This window comes from Thamnophis elegans, chromosome 7 (genome assembly GCF_009769535.1).
Source record: "Thamnophis elegans isolate rThaEle1 chromosome 7, rThaEle1.pri, whole genome shotgun sequence".
In the NCBI taxonomy this organism is placed as follows: domain Eukaryota; kingdom Metazoa; phylum Chordata; class Lepidosauria; order Squamata; family Colubridae; genus Thamnophis; species Thamnophis elegans.
Window position 1 is genome coordinate 14287618 of NC_045547.1, and position 21113 is coordinate 14308730.

The 21113-nt window shown below is 44.0% G+C and overlaps 1 protein-coding gene across 2 annotated transcripts; it reads right to left on the reverse strand.

The window, feature by feature from the left end:
- Positions 1–279: 279 nt before the first annotated feature.
- On the reverse strand, positions 280–15763 carry LOC116511099 (tubulin alpha-8 chain). Of its 2 annotated transcripts, XM_032220908.1 has the most exons (5): positions 15523–15739; positions 11287–11435; positions 9347–10027; positions 6150–6412; positions 280–403 (listed from the first exon to the last, which is right to left on the reverse strand). In XM_032220908.1, the coding sequence occupies exons 1-5, from the start codon at positions 15548–15550 to the stop codon at positions 280–282; spliced, it is 1245 nt and encodes a 414-aa protein (XP_032076799.1). In that variant the 5' UTR covers positions 15551–15739. The 2 variants fall into 2 exon arrangements, with proteins under 2 accessions (XP_032076799.1, XP_032076800.1); XM_032220909.1 differs by lacking the exon at positions 280–403 and having other exon boundaries at positions 6119–6412; positions 15523–15763.
- Between the last annotated feature and the right edge of the window lie 5350 nt (positions 15764–21113).

Consider the following 21113-nt stretch of genomic DNA (forward strand, 5'->3'; position numbering starts at 1 on the left):
TCATGCTTTTTGTGTTTCCCGTCTGACCAAGAAGGGGCGGGGGACTGATCAAGGAGAGATTCAACCTAGAAATAAGGAGGGACTTTCTTTTCCTGCACAAGTTTTTTTTATTTTTATTCTTCATACATACATTCACAAATATACATTCTCGTAGTTATTATTAATATTGTGTGTATATATTTTAACATAACAATTCTTTTCTCCAGCTAAAAATGTAGATATATAATCCAGGACTGCTCTTCCTGCCATCCCATTCATCCATCTTATTTTGCCACAACCCTACTTTTTCCCCTTCCTTTTCTCCTTCCCTCCCTTCTTCTCTACTTTCTTCTTTCCTCCTCTCCTTTCTCTTTTCTTCTTCCCCTTCCTTTCCCCCACTCCTCCTCTCTTCTTCTCCTTCCTGCCCGCTCTCCTACTCTTACTTCCCCTCCATGTCTTCCTCTCCTTTCCTCTTTCTTCTTTCCCTCTCCTTTCTTCTCTTCTCCTCTCCTATAAGGAGGAACTTTCTGACAGTGAGAGCAATCAACCCATGGAACAGAAGTGGCCTTGGAAGTGATGGGAGCTTCATCGCTGGAAGCTTTCCAGAAGAGACCGGACTGCTATCTGTCAGAAATGGTGTAGAGCAGTGTTTCTCAACCTTGGCAACTTGAAGATGTCCGGACTTCAACTCCCAGAATTCCCCAGCCAGCATGTAGAGTCTCCTACTTGGGCAGGGGGGGGGAGGTTGGACTAGATGACCTACAAGGTCCCTTCCAACTCTGTTAATTTAAATCTATCTAAGGAAGCTTTTAGCTGCTACACCCATGAGATAAAACGGGAAGATATCAGATTGTGGTGCCTGGAAAAATTGTCCCTCCCTCCTCTTCCCCTCTGCTTTTCTTGCCTTGGGAAAGGAGCAGAAGCAGGACTGGAGGTGGAGAGAAAGCGCAGAATCCCCTGGTTTCATTACTGAGCAAGAACCCAACTACGCAAAACATCCCATTTTTGGAGCAAGTTCTTTTTCACCGCATGTGTTACCGTAACTTTCTTTTCACAAAATCACCCTAGCCAAGTGGGCATAACTCCGCCCTTCTTTAACCAAATTGTCTCTCTCTCTCCCGTGTATTGTACACACACAAACCACAATGCAAATCTTTTTTCCCCTCCTGTGGTTAAGGTGGCATCTGAAAGTGACATCATTGATTCTGCATGCCTTGTAGCTGTTTCTGAAACTGTGTGTTAATAACCAGATTCTTCCTTTTTTTCTAATCAAGAAACTGAATCCAGATAATCTGGCCGGTCCCTTCCTTTCAGCCCAATCTGCCTCACAGGTTTGTTACACGAATAAAATGGGGGCTGTTGTTCCCAGCACACCGTCTTCAGCTTCTGAATAAAAACAGAGAAAGCAATCTAAAAAAAAAAATGATCCTCAGGCAGGATGTTGGATTAAGATCTGAAATTAGATAAGGAATTATACTGGCAGGTTTTCTCCCTTCTATGGATACAGATGCAGTCTGCACAGCATTTATTTCTAGACAGCCAAGTGAAGGAAGTTAGCATCAGTGGTGGGTTTCAAAAATTTTTTAGAACCTCTTCTGTAGGTGTGGCCTGCTTTGTGGGAGTGGCTTGTTGGCCATGTGATTGGGTGGGAGTGGCTTGTTGACCATGTGACTGGGTGGGCGTGGCCAACTTGTAAAATGTGGTGAAACTCACTTAACAACGCTCTTGCTTAGCAACCAAAATGTTGGCTCAGAAACTCTGGCATTGAAGTGTGCAAGTCTTAAAGCTGTCAAGTTACAAGACCCTTGCACCCCTAACCCTTCAGAAAAAAAAAAACCAGGGGTGTTCAAACTAGACAGCTTTAAGACTTGTGGACTTCAACTCCCAGAATTCCTCCTCTCGCTCTTCATCTTGATGATGTGCGGGGGGAGGGAGCTGGAACCGGTTCTAAACGGCACTGTACATTTGTGGAACCTCTTCCACGAATCCAGTATCTTTTCCCCCACTTGGAACTGGACCCTGAAGGATATTTCTTCCAACACAAGGAAAAGAAAAATTGAAAGATATATGAGTCACATTGGATTGCAAAGTGGAAAACGTGTTTCATCAGCAGTGTGAACACACAAGGATGTAATAGTATTGTAGGTGTTACGTTGACTTTTTTGACCATTCCATCCTTTTTCAATGTCTACAATATTTTTTTCCTTCCAAATATCTTTTGACTAAGGAGCTGAACTTCAGTGTCACGCTCTTTACTTTGTTTTATATTTTCCGCACACTTTGAAAAATTGTGATAAAAGTATTGACATATTGACAGACATAATTCCGGGAGATGAGGATTATAGAAGTTGAAGTCCAATACAATTGAAGGTCACCTCTTTGGCAAAAATCGGTCCGCCCTATTATTTATGGCAAACCAAAGGCAAAGGTGACTGGGTTGACATATGGTTAAAAATCCTGGTTTGCTTAATTATGGTTTGTGGAATAAGTCACAATGGCTGGTTTAAGTGGTATATAATAAGAAGAGAGATACGCATTATCTAACACAGGGGCGTCAAACTTGCATCATCATGCAAGAGCCGAGGTGGCGCAGTGGTTAGGGTGCAGTACTGCAGGCCACTTCAGCTGACTGTTATCTGCAGTTCAGCGGTTCTAATCTCACTGGCTCAAGGTTGACTCAGCCTTCCATCCTTCCGAGGTGGGTGAAATGAGGACCCAGACTGTGGGGGCAATGTGTTGACTCTGTAAACCCCTTAGAGAGGGCTGAAAGCCCTATGAAGCAGTATATGTCTAACTGCTATTGCTGTTGCTATACTGTATGTTCTTATGAAATTGCACAAATGAGGTTATGAGGTTTAGCAATCTTACAGATTAAGACATAGAGATTCGGTAGATAAGATGTTGCAATCTGAAGTGCAGGGGGTGGGGGTCAAACTCAATTTCATTGAGGGCTGCGTAAGAGTTGTGTTTGACCTTGGGGGGCTGTGGGGCATGGCCAGCTCGACGTCAACTCGTGTCGGGGGGTGCCAGCAGTGGCCCAAGCCCTCTGTCAGCAAAAACAGGGTCCTGAACTCCATTTTCACTGGCAGAGGGTTGCAAGAGGCCATTGCAGCTAAAAATTTAATTGAGCCGAGGTGGCGCAGTGGTTAAATGCAGCACTGCAGGTTACTTCAGCTGACTGCAGTTCGGCTGTTCAAATCTCACTGGCTCAGGGTTGACTCAGCCTTCCATCCTTCCGAGGTGGGTGAAATGAGGACCCAGACTGTGGGGGCGATATGCTGACTCTGTAAACCGCTTAGAGAGGGCTGAAAGCCCTATGAAGCGTTATATAAGTCTAACTGTTTTTGCTATTGCTATCATGTGACATATTGCGACTAAACTGGGCATGGGCGTGGCCAGCAAGTGATGCATCTGGCCCATGTCACGCGGGTTTGACAGCCCTGATCTAACATATGTTCAGTTTGTAATGGATGGGCTCCCTTTGAATTAGACGACTGCCTATATATATAATGATCAAAATATATAATAATTAAAATTATTAAAAACTATCATGGCAAGCAGAAAAAGAAAATGATGGAGGGTGTTAATAATAATGAAGCCACCTCACACATTTCGCCCATCCCCAGCCAGGCCTGCTAGCATAACCAGATCTTCAGGGACCTTCGAAAGACTGATGAGCTTGATCTCACCTCTGGAGGAAGAAGATTCCACAATGCAGGGGCCATCACGGAAAAGGCCCTGCCATCTAGGGCCCACCACATGTAGCTCCCTAGGTGATGGAACCTTCAAACATGCAGTCGCAATCCTGTGCTGTATAGGGCTTTAAAGGTCAACAAACAGCACCTTGAACTAGGATCAGAAGCAAATTGGAAACCAATGGAGCTCGCACAGCAAAGCTATAATGTGTTCTCCACCAGAAACACACATAACTGCTCACACTGCTGCATTTTGCACCGACTGAAGTGTCCAGATAAGTTGTGGGATTCAAAAAATGTTTTTCTACCAGTTCTGTGAGTGTGGCTTTGTGGGCGTGGTGTGGCTTTGTGGGTGTGGCTTTGTGGGCATGGCAGGGGAAGGATACTGCAAAATCCCCATTCCCGCGCCATCCCACTAACCTGCTATCCTGCTCCGTTCTCCTGTGCAGGACAACAAAAGAAGATCAGCTGGGAGGAAGCACAGCTGCGGCCAGCCTATTTGCCCGTTCTCTGAACTACTACAAATTTCCGCTACTGGTTCTCCAGAACCTGTCAGAACTGGCTGAATACCACCTCTGGTTTAGATATTCTTCAAGGGCAGCCCTATGTAGAGTATATTGCAATAGTCCGGCTGGAAGTTAACAATTGAATAGGGTCCCTGGATCCAAGAATTGGCCCAATTGGTACACAATACAAAGTTGGGCAAAAGGCAGTCGTAACTGCCACAAGTAGGAGACATGAGTCCAGAAGAGCCCCCAGGTCTGTTTTTAAAAATCTACTTTTAAGTAATATCAGGCTATATTAAAGCTCCTTTATTAATCTTATGAAGCTGCTATCTCTGTGATCTTTTGCAAATACTCAGTGTAAATGTGCACAACCAACTATCCTTGCTTCCAGTGTCTTTCACACCAAAGAATAGCAATAGAAATAGCACTTAGATTTATATACTGCTTTACAGTGCTGTATAGCCCTCTCTAAGCAGTTTACAGAGTCAGGCTATTGCCCCCAACAATCTGGGTCCTCATTTTGCCGACCTTGGAAGGATGGAAGGCGAGTCAACCTTGAGCCTGGTGAGATTCGATCTGCCAAACTGCAGGCAGCTGGCAGTTAGCAGAAGTAGCTTGCAATACTGCATTCTAACCACTGCGCCACCAAGGCTCTTTCAACTGCAGTTTGCCCTCAATTTAGGAACATTCATTTAACAATGGTTTGAGATTATGACTGCCTCAGAAAAAGTGACTTGTGATCTGTCCTCAAAGTTATGACCGTCATACCACGTTCACATGATTGCCATGTGGGTGCTTGGCAACCAATTCAGAATTTACGATGGTTGCAGCTTCTTGCAATCATGTATTCGCAATTTATGACTTTTCTCAGTCGGCTTTTGATAAAACAATTGAGGAAGCCAGATTCACTTAACAACCACAAGAGAAATGATAGTCAAATTGCGTCCAGCTGTGTGGTGACTTGCTTAACAACTGCACGGCTTAGTGAACAAATTTCAGTCTTGGTTGTGGCTGCAACTTGAGGACTACCTGTAATGTCTATAATAGTTGTGCTCGGCAGGCTGCACTTTTCTTGTGTTATACAGCTAGTCCTCAACTTATAACAGTTCATTTAGTGATCATTCAAAGTTACAACAACACTGAAAAAAGTGATATGATCGTTTTTCACACTTACAACCGATGCAGCATCCCCACTGGTGGTGGGTTCCGGGAGGTATGGCCCAGTACGGGCGTACTGGTGGTAGCTGGGAGCAGTGGCCACCATACCGGAACGGTGGCTCGTTTGGCGCACCCACCTGCTGGCGTTCCTTACCGGGTTTTGATGCAAATTGGCAATTGCGCACACGCGCACAGCATGCTGCGCCTGCGTGAACTCCACCAAGCAGCTGGGTGTCACAGGGCAGAGGTGTGTGCAGGCGTGCGCAGTGCATGTGCCTGACTATGACGCCCAGCCCCAGTTGCAACGGGATCTGGAACCAATCTGATCCCCACTGTCACGTGATCAAAATTTGGATGCTTGGCATCTGACTCATATTTATGACGGGCTCATATGATCACCTTTTGCAACCTTCTGACAAGCAAAGTCAATGGGGAAACCAGATTCACTGAACAACTGTGTTACTAACTTAACAACTGCCATGATTCACTTAACAGCTCTGACAATATAGCGTGTAAAAGGGGGGAACAACTCACAACTGTTTCACTTAGCAACAGAAACTTTGGGCTCCGTTGTGGTCGTACGTCGAGGACCACGTGTATGGCCTAAGAAAGAAAATGCAGGAAAACTCTTCACAGAGTGATGATATATTTATATATGCTGCTGGAGTAGACAAGAATGCAATTGATTAAGCTCCACTACTATGCTTCTTTCGTCCATCAAAGACTTGCGAGAACTTCGTTTGTGGCCCAAATACGCACAGCTGGGGGCCGTTTATATTTTTAAAATTCTTCCCCATCATTTTCTTCTTCCAAAGAATCCGTGCCAACTTCCTCATAGTCTTTCTCCAATGCAGCTAAATCTTCCCGAGCCTCCGAGAACTCTCCTTCCTCCATGCCTTCACCAACATACCAGTGAACAAAGGCTCGTTTGGCGTACATCAAATCAAACTTGTGGTCCAATCTGGCCCAGGCTTCAGCGATGGCAGTGGTGTTGCTCAGCATGCAAACAGCTCGCTGCACTTGAGCAAGGTCACCTCCTGGCACTACGGTTGGGGGCTGATAATTGATGCCAACCTGGAAAACAGAAGGAGAGATAAAAGATCATTCAAAACGGCCTTAATAGGAAGAGTAGAATGGCCTTGGGGAGGGCGGGGGGAGAGAGCAATGAGAAATCTGAACTACCGTTATTTTTCGGAGTATAAGACAAGATTTTGAAGAGGCAAATTTAAGAAAAAGTTTTTGCACTCTGCAGGCCTCCCAAAAACAGCCCATTTTTAGTCAAAAAAAGAGAGCCTGCATAGCTTTTAGGAGGCTTATAGAGTGCTCCTGGAGGCTGGGGAGGGCACAAATGAGCAAAAAACAGCCCATTTTTAGTCAAAAAAAGAGAGCCTGCATAGCTTTTAGGAGGCTTATAGAGTGCTCCTGGAGGCTGGGGAGGGCACAAATGAGCAAAAAACAGCCCATTTTTCACTCATTTTTGCACTCCCCAGGAGCACTCTGGAAGCCTCCTAAAGGCTATGCATGGCCATTTTGATGAAGGGGGCGCGGTTTTGGGAGGCCAAAAATGCTGTGTATAAGACGCACCCAGATTTTCATACCCTTTTTTTGAGGAAAAAAGGTGCGTCTTATATTCCGAAAAATATGGTAGGGAGATTCTGATGACACTGCAACAAATTTATTCCCATAATTTCCTCTAATAGCTAACCTGAGCAATGCCATATTTCAATTACTTTAGAGAAAAAATAATGGCACAGTGTCAGTTAAGATGCTGGGTTTGTCAGCTGGAAAGTCAGCACTGCAGCCCATGTTCGAGACCCAAATGCCACGGGTGAGCTCCCATCCTCACCCCAGCTCCTGCCAACGTAGCAGTTCGAAAACATGCAAATGCGAGTAGATAAGTAGGTACCATTTCAGTGGGAAGGTAATAGTGCTCCATGATGTCAGACTGGCCACCTGACCATAGAAATATCTTTGGACAGCACTGGCTCAATAGCCTTGAAACGGAGATGAGCACCACCCCCTACAGTGGATAATGACTAGCGGAGTAAAATCCAGAAGAAGGAAAAGTAACTTCAGGATATTTTTGCTGTGCAAAAGCCTGTGATGTTAAAAAGAAAATATTTGCAACTCTGCTAAAATTGATTGCTAAGGGCTAAGAATATGGGCTCTCCAACAAAAGGCTGTTTTTGACAAACCCCGAGTCGATCAAAATAGAAATAATAAGATAGTGCTTGTTTAAAAGACATGTTTTTATAACACTTTACACATACTAAGTTTGGGGATAAAGTATTGGGTTTTATAAATATATTTACAAGGACAAAAGCTAAAACATTCAGATGATAATATTCTTTTGAACTGCAACTATATGAAGTCTTCTTTCATTTGATTACCATTGAGTTTAAGACACAACAGTATTTGGCAACTTTCAGAACTTTCAACTGGCTGAGAAATTCTGAGAATTAAAATCCACCCATCTGAAAGTTACTGAAGGTGAGAAATACTGGAATAGCATATGACATACTGTCTTCACCATGGTTGCTTCCTCTCAAAGCCCTCCATGTTTCATCAAGTACATAGTGAAATCATCCACCCACTGTAGCAGGTGACCAGGCTGAACACAAGGGAGGAGTCAAACACGCCATCAGTCATGAGTCCCTTTACGCCCACAAGAGAGCTACTAAGTCCGGCCCACCGTGAATTCTGTTGACTCTTATCTATGCAAATTTGCTTTGACTGTTAGTGGTTCACATTCTTGTAGAGAGCTTTAGTTTGGAAGTTTGGAAGTTTATTGACATTTGTATGCCGCCCACTCCCTAGGGACTCTGGGCGGCTTACAGACAAACAAGGGAATATATAAAAATTAAAATAGAAATACAATTATTTAAAATTCCACAACATACATACTACTTAAAGTGGGGCTGGATGCTAATCAACAGCCCCAGGACTGCCGGAACAGCCAGGTCTTAGTGGCATTACGGGAGGCCGGAAGAGTAGTGAAGGTTCGGATCTCAACGCGGAGATCATTCCATAGGGCTGGGGCAGCAACAGAGAAGGCCCTCCCCCGGGGGAGTCGCCAGCCGACATTGACCGGCCGATGGTAACCGGAGGAGGCCCAATCTGTGTGATCTTATCGGTCTTTGGGAGGTAAATGGCAGGAGGCGGTCTCTCAGGTAGCCAGGTCCTAAACCATGTAGCATACAGTAATCAAGTGCTGAAAATTCAGACACTTAGCCACTGGCATATACTGTATTTTTCAGAGTATAAGACCACCTTTCCCCCCCTAAAAGAGCGTGGAAAAGTTGGTGCGTCTTATACACCGAATACAGACATTTTTGGCCTCTCGAAGGCCCACCCCCACATCCCAATTTTGTGAAAAATGGAGGCATTTTCCCCTTCCTGCAGCCCCCAGGAGCACTCCGCAGGCTTCAGCAAGCTGGGGGAAGGGGAAAATGCCCCTGTTTTGGGGGGAAACAGTCCATTTTTCCACCCACCTGACTGGACGTGGTGGCTTGTGTGAGCAAAGCAAGCATGCACACTCTCACATTTGTGAACCAGCAGCGAAGGTAACTTGATTTCACCCCTGCTGTATTACTGTTGTTCTTCTCTTCCTTCCTAGTACCAATCTCTTCCCAGTTATGACTATAACCATGTTGCTTGTATCTTTAAAATTTATATTGTTTTATTGTTTCCTAGTACAATTTGATTGCTTATTAGTAACCTATGACTATCACTAAGTGTTGTATCTTATGATTCTTGATGAATGTATTCCATTTTATTTTTCTTATGTAGACTGAGAGCATTTGCATCAAAGACAAATTCCTTGTGTGTCCAATCACATTTAGCCAATAAAGAATTCCATTCTATTCCATTCCATTCCATTCTATTCTATTCTATTCTAAATTGATGTTACTTACATTTAATACTTACCTTGGGACATGGATTATACCCATTATGTCAATGTGCATCTTTTTAAGAAAGAAGGAAGATATTTAATTATTTGCTCCTCACCTTGAAACCAGTTGGACACCAGTCCACGAACTGGATTGTCCTTTTAGTCTTGATAGCAGCGATCGCGACATTGACATCTTTGGGCACCACATCTCCACGGTAGAGCATGCAGCAAGCCATGTACTTGCCATGACGGGGGTCACATTTGACCATCTGATTGTTGACCTCAAAACAGGAGCTGGTGATCTCGGCCACGGAGAGCTGCTCGTGGTAGGCCTTCTCAGAGGAGATGATGGGCGCATAGGTCACCAAGGGGAAGTGGATGCGAGGGTAGGGCACCAGGTTGGTCTGGAATTCAGTCAGGTCCACATTGAGGGCACCGTCAAAGCGCAAGGAGGCAGTGATGGAGGAGACAATCTGGCTGATGAGACGGTTCAGGTTGGTGTACGTGGGGCGCTCAATGTCCAAATTACGACGGCAGATGTCATAGATGGCCTCATTGTCCACCATGAAGGCACAGTCAGAGTGTTCCAAGGTGGTGTGGGTGGTCAGGATAGAATTGTAGGGCTCCACCACTGCTGTGGACACTTGAGGGGCCGGATAGATAGCAAACTCCAGTTTGGACTTCTTGCCATAATCCACGGACAAGCGTTCCATCAACAAGGAGGTGAAACCTGAGCCCGTGCCTCCTCCAAAACTGTGGAAAATCAGGAATCCTTGTAAACCTGAGCAGGAATCGGTCTACAAAGAATTACAATCCAAGGTGAGCTATGTGTATCTCAACCATTCTTTGTAGCCCACTCACTATTTGCTACATGCAAAGACCATTTCTACAATTCCAATGTTTGGCAACAGACTCATATTTATGATGGTTACAGTGTCCCCAGGGGTCATGTGATCACCTTTTGTGGACTTCTGACAAGCAGAATCAATGTGGCAGCCAGATTCGCTTAACAACCATGTTACAATGTTGAGCTGTGGTGGCGCAGTGGTTAGAATGCAGTACTGCAGGCTACTTCTGCTGACTGCCAGCTGCCTGCAATTTAGCAGATTGAATCTCACCAGACTCAAGGCTGACTTAGCATTCCATCTTTCTGAGGTTGGTAAAATGAGGAGCCGGATTGTTGGGGACAATAGGCTGACTCTATAAACCACTTAGAGAGGGCTGTGAAGCGGCATATAAGTCTAGGTGTTATTGTTATTGCTACTAACTTAACACCTGCAGTGATTCACTTAACAAATGTGGCAAGAAAGGTTGTAAAACGGGGCAAATAACAAATGTCTCACTTAGCAACAGACATTTTGAGCGCAGTTGTGCTGGTAAGATGAGGACTACCTGTATTGTGACTGCCTTATAATAGAAGAAGAATATAAAATAACAAGATAACAATTCCTCCTTCTCTACAATATGAGGAATGTATAGTTGGCATAAAAAATATTTGTCAAACAAGATAGCCTAGCAAGATTTTCCTAGAATTGAAAGTATGAGATCCACGAGTTTTATAGATATTTAGATTTAACTTAAACAGATTATTATTTCCCAGCTCATTCTGCATCGGTGGGTTCTGGAATCCGTTCCAACCGCTACAGTTGGAATGGCCCCGGAGTTACCCACATGCACGTGCGCGATGCGCGCATGTGTTGTAGCATCAAATGATTACGCAAGCCTCCTTGATGCTCCGGCTGCTCTGCAGAGCATCACGCAGGCGCCGTACATGCCATGCACATGCGTGGAAACGCCAACAGCATAAAGCACCGGTAAGGAGCATGGGCAGGTGGGTGGGCCCTCCGGAGCACCATACCGGAACAGTATTCGGTGCTCCAGGCAGGATCCAGTACGCCCGTACTGGGGTGTATCGCCTGCAACCCACCACTGGTCTGCATATTAATACAGCTCATGGCATATCCAGCTGGCATGACTGTAACTGGACTTCCTATCATTAGATTTCTGCCTCTAGCCCTAAAACCATGTCACTTTTAATTGTCATGCATGTGCTTACCAGCTTGCGAATACGATCCAGCACCATATCAATGCTCTCCTTTCCAATGGTATAGTGGCCACGGGCATAGTTATTAGCGGCATCCTCTTTGCCAGTGATCAGCTGCTCCGGGTGGAAAAGTTGGCGGTAGGCGCCAGCCCGTACTTCATCTGTTAAGAAATGGAAATATATTGTGACAAATATAAGACATTTTTTGATAATCGTGATACGTTCCTTCCTAATTGACTTCTGACACCATTTTTGTTTGCTAAATGGCAGAAGCTTTTGTGTGTAATTTTGGCTTTAACGTCATTTGAAATGATTCCGGCACAGATTATTAACATCAAATATGATCTTGCTTAATTCTTAGTATTCTGACCCAGGCTTCCTTAAAAAGCAAGAAGCAGAGTTTTGGTCCCCTTTTATTTACATGACTGTGAATTCCTTTCATTTACTGTCAGCAAGGCTTAGCAAACAGTCTTTCAGAGGAATATTTATCTATACGAACCTTATCTCGTTTGGAGAACTGCCAGATAACTAGTTTCCAAATGCAGGGCAAGGCAAAACTGGGCACAGAGTCTCTTATAGTCACAAACAGAACTTACCATTCTTGAAACGACTGAATGAACGGATTGTTTCCTGCAAAAGCCCACTCCCCTCTTTTGTTTCCTATGGGAGGGGCCAATCACCTCCTACGTGTGGCTTATCTCCTAAGTCGACCCTGCTTTCTTAGTTGCTCTTGTCTTCTGGCAGCTCTGCGCATGCGCACACTGCTGTCTAGCTCCCTCTCTGCCTCCGATGCAGAGCCCTTGTCTGAGCTTTCCTTAGCCCCCAGGACTGGCCCATGTTCCTCCCCAACCTCCTCACTATCCGACCCTGCTGCCAACTCCGCAGGCTGCCAGCAGGCCACAACACTTAGAAACCAAGTAGGAACTATATAGCAATGCTCGATTTGATCCTTGGTGAGCTAGGTTGCGCAACTGAGGATAGAATTATTAATACAGGTATTCCTCAACCACAATTGAGCCCAATACTTACGTGGCTAAGTGAAACATTTGTTAAGTGAGTTTTGCCCCATTTTATTACTTTTGTTGCCACAGTGAATCATTGCAATTGTTACGTTAGTAACATGTTTGTTAAGTGAGTCTAGCTTCCCCATTGAGTTTACTGGTCAGAAGGTTGCAAAAGATAATCACATGATCCCGGGACAATGCCAAGGTGACGCAGTGGTTAGGGTGCAGTACTGCAGGCCACTTCAGCTGACTGTTATCTGCAGTTCAGCAGTTCTAATCTCACCGGCTCAAGGTTGACTCAGCCTTCCATCTTTCCGAGGTGGGTGAAATGAGGACCCAGACTGTGGGGGCGATATGCTGACTCTGTAAACTGCTTAGAGAGGGCTGAAAGCCCTATGAAGCGGTATATAAGTCTAACTGCTATTGCTATTAATGCAACCGTCATAAATGTGAACCAGTTGCCAATCATCTGGGTTTTGATCATGGGGCCATAGGGATACTGCAATGGTCATAAGTGTGAAAAGCGTTCATAAGTCACTTTTTCAGGGCCATTGAAACTTTGAACTGTCACTAAATGAACTGTTGTAAGTCAGTGACTACCTCTACTGGTGGCACATTTTGAGTTGTTAAGTTAAAAATAAACTCTGATTCTTTTTACTTCCCCCCCCCCTTACAATACCTCTTTCTTTTCCCCATACACATATACATGCAAACAAATATACACAAACTATTTAAACTAGACATTTAGTGTATCCGAACTTAAATCCAAACTGTTTGAAAAGTAAACAGGCGCAGGGTACCTTCTTTCATACATGGTGGTTATGCCCGAAAGCTAAAAAATATTGGACTAAAATACAAAAATGGTTACAGGAAATTACAAACACTCAAAGCAGAATTGTTACCTCTGGGGATTATTAAGGGAAAGTATACGAAAGAGATAAAATATTTAATTTTGCACATAATTACAGCAGTGAGAATAGCACTCGCACAATGCTGGAAAAGGGATACCATGCCGACAGACTGTTTGATAATCCAAATGATTCTTGATTGCGCAGAGATGGATAAACTCACATTGTAGTTAAGGGACAAAGAAGACTCGGAATATTATACAATTTGAGAAAACTGGTATAAATGGATAAATTACAGAAACATGAAATGTACAGCTTAGAAACATAGATGTATAGATATAGGAATCATTAGGAATGTATAAAAGTGTATTTGAATAACAAATGCTTATGCTAGTCCTGTCAAAAAGGATCGTAATTTATACAAAACTATTTTTAAAGATATTTGTATTGTAATCAGAGGTGGGTTCCTACCAGTTCGCACCTATTCTGTAGAACCGGATCGTCAAATCTACCGAACCGGTTAGAAGAGGTTCCACCAGTGAACACAGAAAGCAGGCTACACCTACAGAAGAGGTTCCAAAATTTTTTGAAACCCACCACTGGTCCTTGGATATGATTATTCTACACTATCATGCTCATATTTATAAAACTCAGTGCCTCTGTGAAAGGTAAGGATGACTACTGCGTTTGTGGTGCAATCAGAATATTGCGTGTGTTGAAGTTGAAGTTGTAACGCAAACCAAAGATGCCTTTTAAAAAACAAGTTTACATCATATTCTTATGCATGCCAGTGCTGTGTGTGAGGTAATCTAAGGTGGTTCTGACAAGTGTCGTCAGTATCTTCATATCCAGTCACATGGGCGGCAAGCCACTCCCATCTGGTCACATGGGCGGCAAGCCACTCCCATCTGGTCACATGGGTGGCAAGCCACTCCTACAAAGGAGGCCACACCCACAGAGTAGGTTCAAACAATTTTTGAAACCCACCACTGATTGTAATGTATTAAATTTTCAATAAGAGGTTTTTTTCCAAAAATAAAAAATAAACTAGACATTTAGATATCCAACATATTAAAAGGCTCTACCAAGTAAAATCCTGTCCCAGATGGATATAATGAAATATTCACACAAGGTAGCCAGAAGGATGCCCTTTTCTTTTTCTGTTTACTCTTTCAAAATTCAGGAGAAACAAATTTTCTCATATTTCAAAAACTAATATATATATAACTACCAGAACAGGGCTAGAAGCCCCCTACAATAATTATAATAATAAAACAACCTGCTTAGGGCCTTGTTGTATAAACTGTTGTTCCAAAGCTGTATCAACCTCTGTTAATAGTAATATTGGTGTTAGGTTATAGTATATAGAATAGAATGGAATGGAATGGAATAAATAATAATGTTATGACTAGAGAGCTAAAATGGAAACCCAATTCATTAAATTAGGAACATGCAAACAGGTACGTTCCCAACATTTATTAAAAATGGTACATAATTGAATTTCTTTCAATGTATTCATGTAATGGAAAGTATGGAATTAAAGTGAACCAGAGTACAATTATCTATTTTAATAATTTTCTGCCTATGATATTAAAAATTAGAGGCACACATTTGTAGAGCATATGTGTGGAACTTGGGCTATAGATTGTGTTCCTCTAATCTTTAACTACACAGTATAATTAGTCAGAGTTAAGTCAGTCAACTAATTTTAGAAGCCAGAAAGGGCAGCATATTCTGGTCTCTTTTTTCCTGCCAGGGAGGGGGAGGGAAGGCGTAAACATAAGTGGTTTTTTGCATCAGGTATCCAAATTACCTGATTGACTGGATATTATTTTTTGGTTTATTTTTTGATGTGATTCATTTGCTCCTTCAATTAATCATTTGATCTTAATTCAGTCAAGCTCCCCAGTAGTTAAAACTGTGATATTTATCCTCTCCTTCCCGGTTAAGATAGAAAAAAAGATTAGCTCTGTAAAAATACCAGTAAGTGAGAAGTTCGCCCTGACCAAATTAAGTTGCTGCAAAAGAAAATAAAAACAATTTTCAGCATAAATAGGCTTACGGGATTGGTTTTAGCATGAATCACAATTTTTTTTTTTTGCCTCAGCATAGGCTCAGAAGTGCTTTGATTGTAGATATCTTCTTAGCACCTTGATTCCCCAAAATCTCAAGGACGTTTCTGGTATAGAATTCTGCAAAATAGGACTTGATGGCTGAAGACATCCCGTTAAATGTTAGGTTTTTTTTTTTTTTCCCCATCCTTGAATTTGCCATCAGAAGTCACCTTTCCATAACTGGTAAAAGACTAAGATACCTGATTTCTCCCCTCTTATCTCCAGCACTGCAAATGTTCAGTAACTCCCACTCTATTTGCAACCACTCATGATTTCACTGACCTACTACTGTGGGTTCTAGGTCCACCATAACAGCTCGTGGCACGTGCTTCCCCGTGCGGGTTTCACTGAAGAATGTGGTAAAGGAGTCATCATTATTAAACTTGTTGGGTTCGGCCTGAAAGGTGCCATCTGGCTGGATGCCGTGTTCCAGACAGAACAGCTCCCAGCATGCATTACCAATCTGTACGCCAGCTTGACCAACATGAACTGAGATGCATTCACGCTGTGAGGGGAAAAAAATAAAGATAACATTAGAAGAACAGGACGCATACAATGCCCGTTTATCTCCCCTTCCCACTCTTCTAGAGAAAATTATCATTGGGCCTTCAGGGATAGAGGACTTCTTATTTTCAATTCTTCAATCCAACTTGGAACTCTTAAGAGAATTCGGATGAATACCCCATCATTTCCACTTCATAACAAACAACTGGGTTGACTACGTCCACCAGATCATGTCCATCATCACAGTTGCAGGATACCATGTTGGAGAAGACTAATCTAGACAGTGATGTAAAATTTCTGAGCATCAATATCTGTGTAATCAAAATGAATAATATCTGTGAAACCACTCAGGGAGAAGATAAAGATGCTAGCAGTCTTGGGAAAGCCCTTATTTTGAAGAAGTACAAACAATATTGACAAGAGTAACCAACACTTGCAAAATGCAATGAGGAACAAGATTAAATTTTGGCCATAAAATGCTGTTGGTCTGTTAAAGGATAACAGCAGTGAAGAGGGAAATGGCATATTTCTACACTGGGCTGGCTCAATGTTTTTATTGCGGTGATTAGTCTGTAAATAATTAAATTATGGATGCTATTTCAATGATAGAGCCAGTGGTTAAGGCCCTTGGCCAAAAACTCTTTGAGTTCTTCTCCCACCTTAGGCACAAAGACAACTGGACAATCTCTCAGCCCTAGGAAACAGACAATGACGATGCACTTTCAAAATCTGGGCCACAGCCAGCATACATTTTTTTTCAGCAAAAATAACATAATAATGAAACAATGAGCATTTTTCAGGATTTGTTAAACATTCTTAGGTTTCATCTGCATACAAAAAGCAGATTTAATATCATACAGATTGTGATAAATCTCAATCCCATAATATGCGTAACGGGTTTGTTTTTATTTCTGCCTGGCTCTTAACTTAGCTAAATGATATTACTGCATGAACTGTAACTTAAGAAGGTTGTGGTCTTTGGATTCCTTAACCCAGTGGTCCCCAACCTTTTTATCGCCGCGGACCAGTCAGCCTTTGATAATTTTACCGTGGCCCGCTGAGCGCGCGCAGGGGTGCACGGGGCTCTCTTCCCTGGAGCCTTTGCGCACGGCCCAGGAGCTTTTGCGCACGGCCCAGGAGCCTTTGCGCTGCAGCCTGGTCCTTCGCCTCCCCCCCCCCCGGAGAAAGCCGGTCCGGAGAAAGCCAGTCCCCGCGCCTCTCACTCCCACACGTGCCACCTCCGAGCGTCACAGCCCCACCAGCCCCGCATAGAGCGAGCGAGCAGCTCAAGGTCACCTCCGGACAGCGGCAGTGGCCCCTTCCAGAAAAACCTGCAGCAAAGGCGCCAGTTAACCACCACCTGCTTACCAGGGTTGGCTGCCTCGGGCGCTTGGGCAAAAGTGGCCCCGAGGAGGCTGACGCGCGTCTTTCCGAGCTCCACAAAAAACCCCAACGGCCCCCTTTCGGTGCGGGCTGGAAGCCAGGCGGGAAGTTCCCGTTCTCTTACCTGGGCTGTGACGACTATTGGGGAAGTGTGCAGCGCCTCAGAAGTAAAGCTGCCGCCGCTGACGCCGTTCCTTGGAAGCGACGGAGCGGCTGAGGCAGGAAGGTGTGCGGCGGTGGCAGCTGTTCAGCCAGCCGCCTCGCAGGAGAAGAGCCACTCTTGGGTTTCGCAGGGGGCGGCGGGGGCGGCGGTACCAGCAGCGCCCGGGGATTCCACCAGCGTGCGCACGGACCTTTGGGCAGCTGTTCATGTCCCCCGGCCGCTGCGCGGCCCGGTGCCAGGTACTCCACGGCCCGGCACCGGTCCGCGGACCGGGGGTTGGGGACCACTGCCTTAACCCATATGATTGATAGGAAGAGTGGCAATGCTTCCCTCCCCACCCCCCATCCACATTTTTTTTTTGTTATTTCTATTTCATATGTTTAACTTAAGAAATTAATGCTGGCCAGAGTCATTATACATTTACTGGCTATAAAGATCAGGTTAAACCATGCAAAATGAAGTTGGTTACAGTAAAAAAAAAAAAAGTAAGTTTCTCTTTTGTTTCTTGCAAAACTTCCAGTTTAGCAATTTGGAGTCATCGAAGTTGGATGGGAGGAAGGGACAGAAAGTCGGGAAATAGATTAACTTTCAAAGTTACCTAACAAAGAACGAATTAGTTCATGGTTTTAGTTCAAGTTCTAGGCTACATCATACAGTCAAGTAGTTAGTAAGTAGTAGTAACCCTTTTATAGGAAAAAGAAGTGTATTGCTCTAAGCTGTGATGTTTAAGTATAGATTGCTTTGCTAAGCCAAAGTGATCCAAATCACACATGCTAAAATCGTGTTCTCCTCTTATCCAACTTCTTTGTGGCACCTTACGATACTTGAGGTTATGCTGGTGGATTTTGGTGGTCATTTTGGATATTTGAAGGGTGTGGAAGGGTGGAAATGTAGTGGCTTGCTCTCATTCCCAAACATAAAGATAAAAGTAAAGGTTCCCCTCGCACATATGTGCTAGTCGTTCCCGGCTCTAGAGGGCAGTGCTCATCTCTGTTTCAAAGCCGATGAGCCAGTGCTGTCCGAAGACATCTCTGTGGTCATGTTGCCAGCATGACTAAATGCCAAAGGCGCACGGAACACTGTTACCTTCCCACCAAAGGTGATCCCTATTTTTTTACTTGCATTCTAACTGCTAGGTTGGCCGAAGCTGGGACAAGTAACGGGAGCTCATTCTGTTACACGGCGCTAGCAGGGGTGGGTTTCTCACCCCGTTCCAACCGGTTCGGTTGGAACGGGGCCGGCGGCGTCCTCATGCACGCACGCAGTGCACGCATGCATACTAGCGCCTGTGCGATGCTCCAGGTGCTCCTGGAGGATCGCGCAGGCGCTGTATGCTTTCTGCGCATGCGTGGAAGTGCAGAACTCGTCAAAACCGGGTAAGAAACGCGGGCAGGCGGGTGGATCCTTCGGCGTTCCCGGAAGTTACTTACTTCCGGGTTCGCCGACCAACCGGTTTGCGGGGACCGCCGCGAACCGCCTGAAACCCACCCCTGGGCGCTAGGGATTCAAACCACTGAACTGCTGACCTCTCTGATCGACAAGCTCAGCGTCTTAGCCGCTGAGCCACCGGGTCCCTTCCCCAAACATAATACCACGATAAAAGCTAAAAGAGGATACAAAAACCATGAACCAGTGTCTTCCAGTTATGGTGCCACAAAACTGGACAATCTCTGGCAACTTTCCAGAGGCTAGAAAGACAGAGGTGAAACCTCTGATTCTTTAAAAGTTCTCCTGTCTTGGCTTAGTGGAATGGGTGATCCCAGCCAGTATCATCTGGGCAGGTTATGAATTCTAGGTTTCCCACTTATTCTCAGGGTAGAGATTGCCGTTTCTCTTGTTGCAATTCATCCTAGAGGTATTTTTTTTAACTCAGGTTTGCTGCTGACTTCTGCTATCTCCTGTTTATTCCCAGGTAAGCATGCTTAGGATTGCACTGTTAACCACTTCAGCTTACTATGGAATCTATGCTAAAAAACTGTACAGTCTGGCGAAGGAAGTAATGCCTAACTAGTTTTGGGATATAAACATTACAACCTTTTAGAGCCAGTGGCTGTGAATTTCTTCATTCTTGTTTCCCCTCTGTTTCTTTAGCTTACCATAATGCTTTGTCTGATTGTGGCTTCTTTTCTTGATCAGGAGCTAGAAGGTTTTGTTTCTGTTTTCCCTGTCTCTCCACAATTCCTTCTGCCACCCGTTGAGCTGTAATGAAGGAGGAGACTGGCACCAAACACCTGTTGTTGCCTCTCAGTGTCATAGAGCAGGGGAGGGAAGAGGTCATAATTCCCAACATGTACACCCTCTGGACCAACTTACATCACCAGCCTCTGAAAGTCATAGCTTCAGCAGCTTCATTACGCCCAAAGGGACACACGTCCTAAAAATTCTAAATTATCCACTGTTGCCTGTATCTGGCAGCATTTCCAACATTCTGGTGATCTGGTTGGAAATATTTTTGCTAGTCTTGGTGGGGGTAGATACCATCTATAGAACATTTTATATAAGTTTTCTCTATAAGCTGCTGACATTGTCAATTTATAATTTCCCCCCCCCTCACAATTTCTCCCACTTGTCTAACTCTATGGTGTAGCCGAATTTTTTTCCCTTCCGTTTTAAACCTCAATAAATCATTATATAATTTTTAAATCCATTTTTCATCCATCCCCTGTAATATCTTGTCTAATTCTTGTGATTCTTTATAAAACCCCATAGTTCTCTACATCTTTCTTATATCTCATCTGGATTTGCATATAGGACCACCAGTCCAAATCCCGATTTTTTTAAATTCCTGTTTTTAGCTTCATCTAATATATCTTTATAAATTGTCCACTGTTTGGGTTTAATCTGCCCAGCCACGAGAAATAGTGGTCTTTAAATAAATTAAGATGAGATTGGATATCTTTATTATGGTCTTTGACCAGCCTTTCCAGTAAAAGACATAGCTTGATGCGACAATTTGTTATTGCAACATGAAGGAAAATAATAGAATAAAAAAAAATCTATTTAAAGGTTTTGCACATTTGTAGAACTCGGTGAAGATATTTCACTATGTAATATGTGAGGGTGGATATTTCGCTAAACCGGGCAGGGATGGGGCCAGCCCATGACGCATGTGGGCTGCGGGCTGCGGGCTGAGGCCGGGGGCCACAGGCTGCAGGTTTGACAGCCCTGACCTAGAGCGCTGCCCCCTCCCCCTTATATTAATTTAATCACAGACATTCAGGCTCAGTGTCTTAATTGTCTTAATTGAGTGGTCCTCATGAAATAAAATTGTTAATGATTATGTGTTATGTAACTGAAGGTCTGTCATTCATTTAGGACTGCACTGGAAGGATTATTTTTTTTAATTTCCCAGGAAGACCCACCAGTCAGAGCCAGTTCCTGGATCTCGCTTCTCAGCAAAAGCAGAAGTCCTTGTTCCCCAAAACAGGGAAGAAACAAGCTAGGAAGCTTCCACAAGAGGCCCAAGTTGGAGTCATGCGTTGAATTAAGTCATGCTTGCTTGAGGCCTCAGATGATATGGGACGCCATCCATCATGACTTAACATTCTACAGGTCGTCCTCTATTTATGACCAGCTGCTTAGCTGCTGTTTGAAATTCCAACGCACCGACCTAAAGGGGTATTTATGACCGAGATTCAAAGTTCCAACATTCACCCCATGTTCATATATGACCACATTTCAAATGCTTGGCAACCGGTCTTCATTTAGAGCCGTTTCCAGCACCTTGTGAACAGATGACCATGTTTAATGAAGGTTTTGCTGAAAACTGGTATTCACTTAAGGTTTTTTAACAAACCCTACAGCAAAACATTTGTTCACTTAA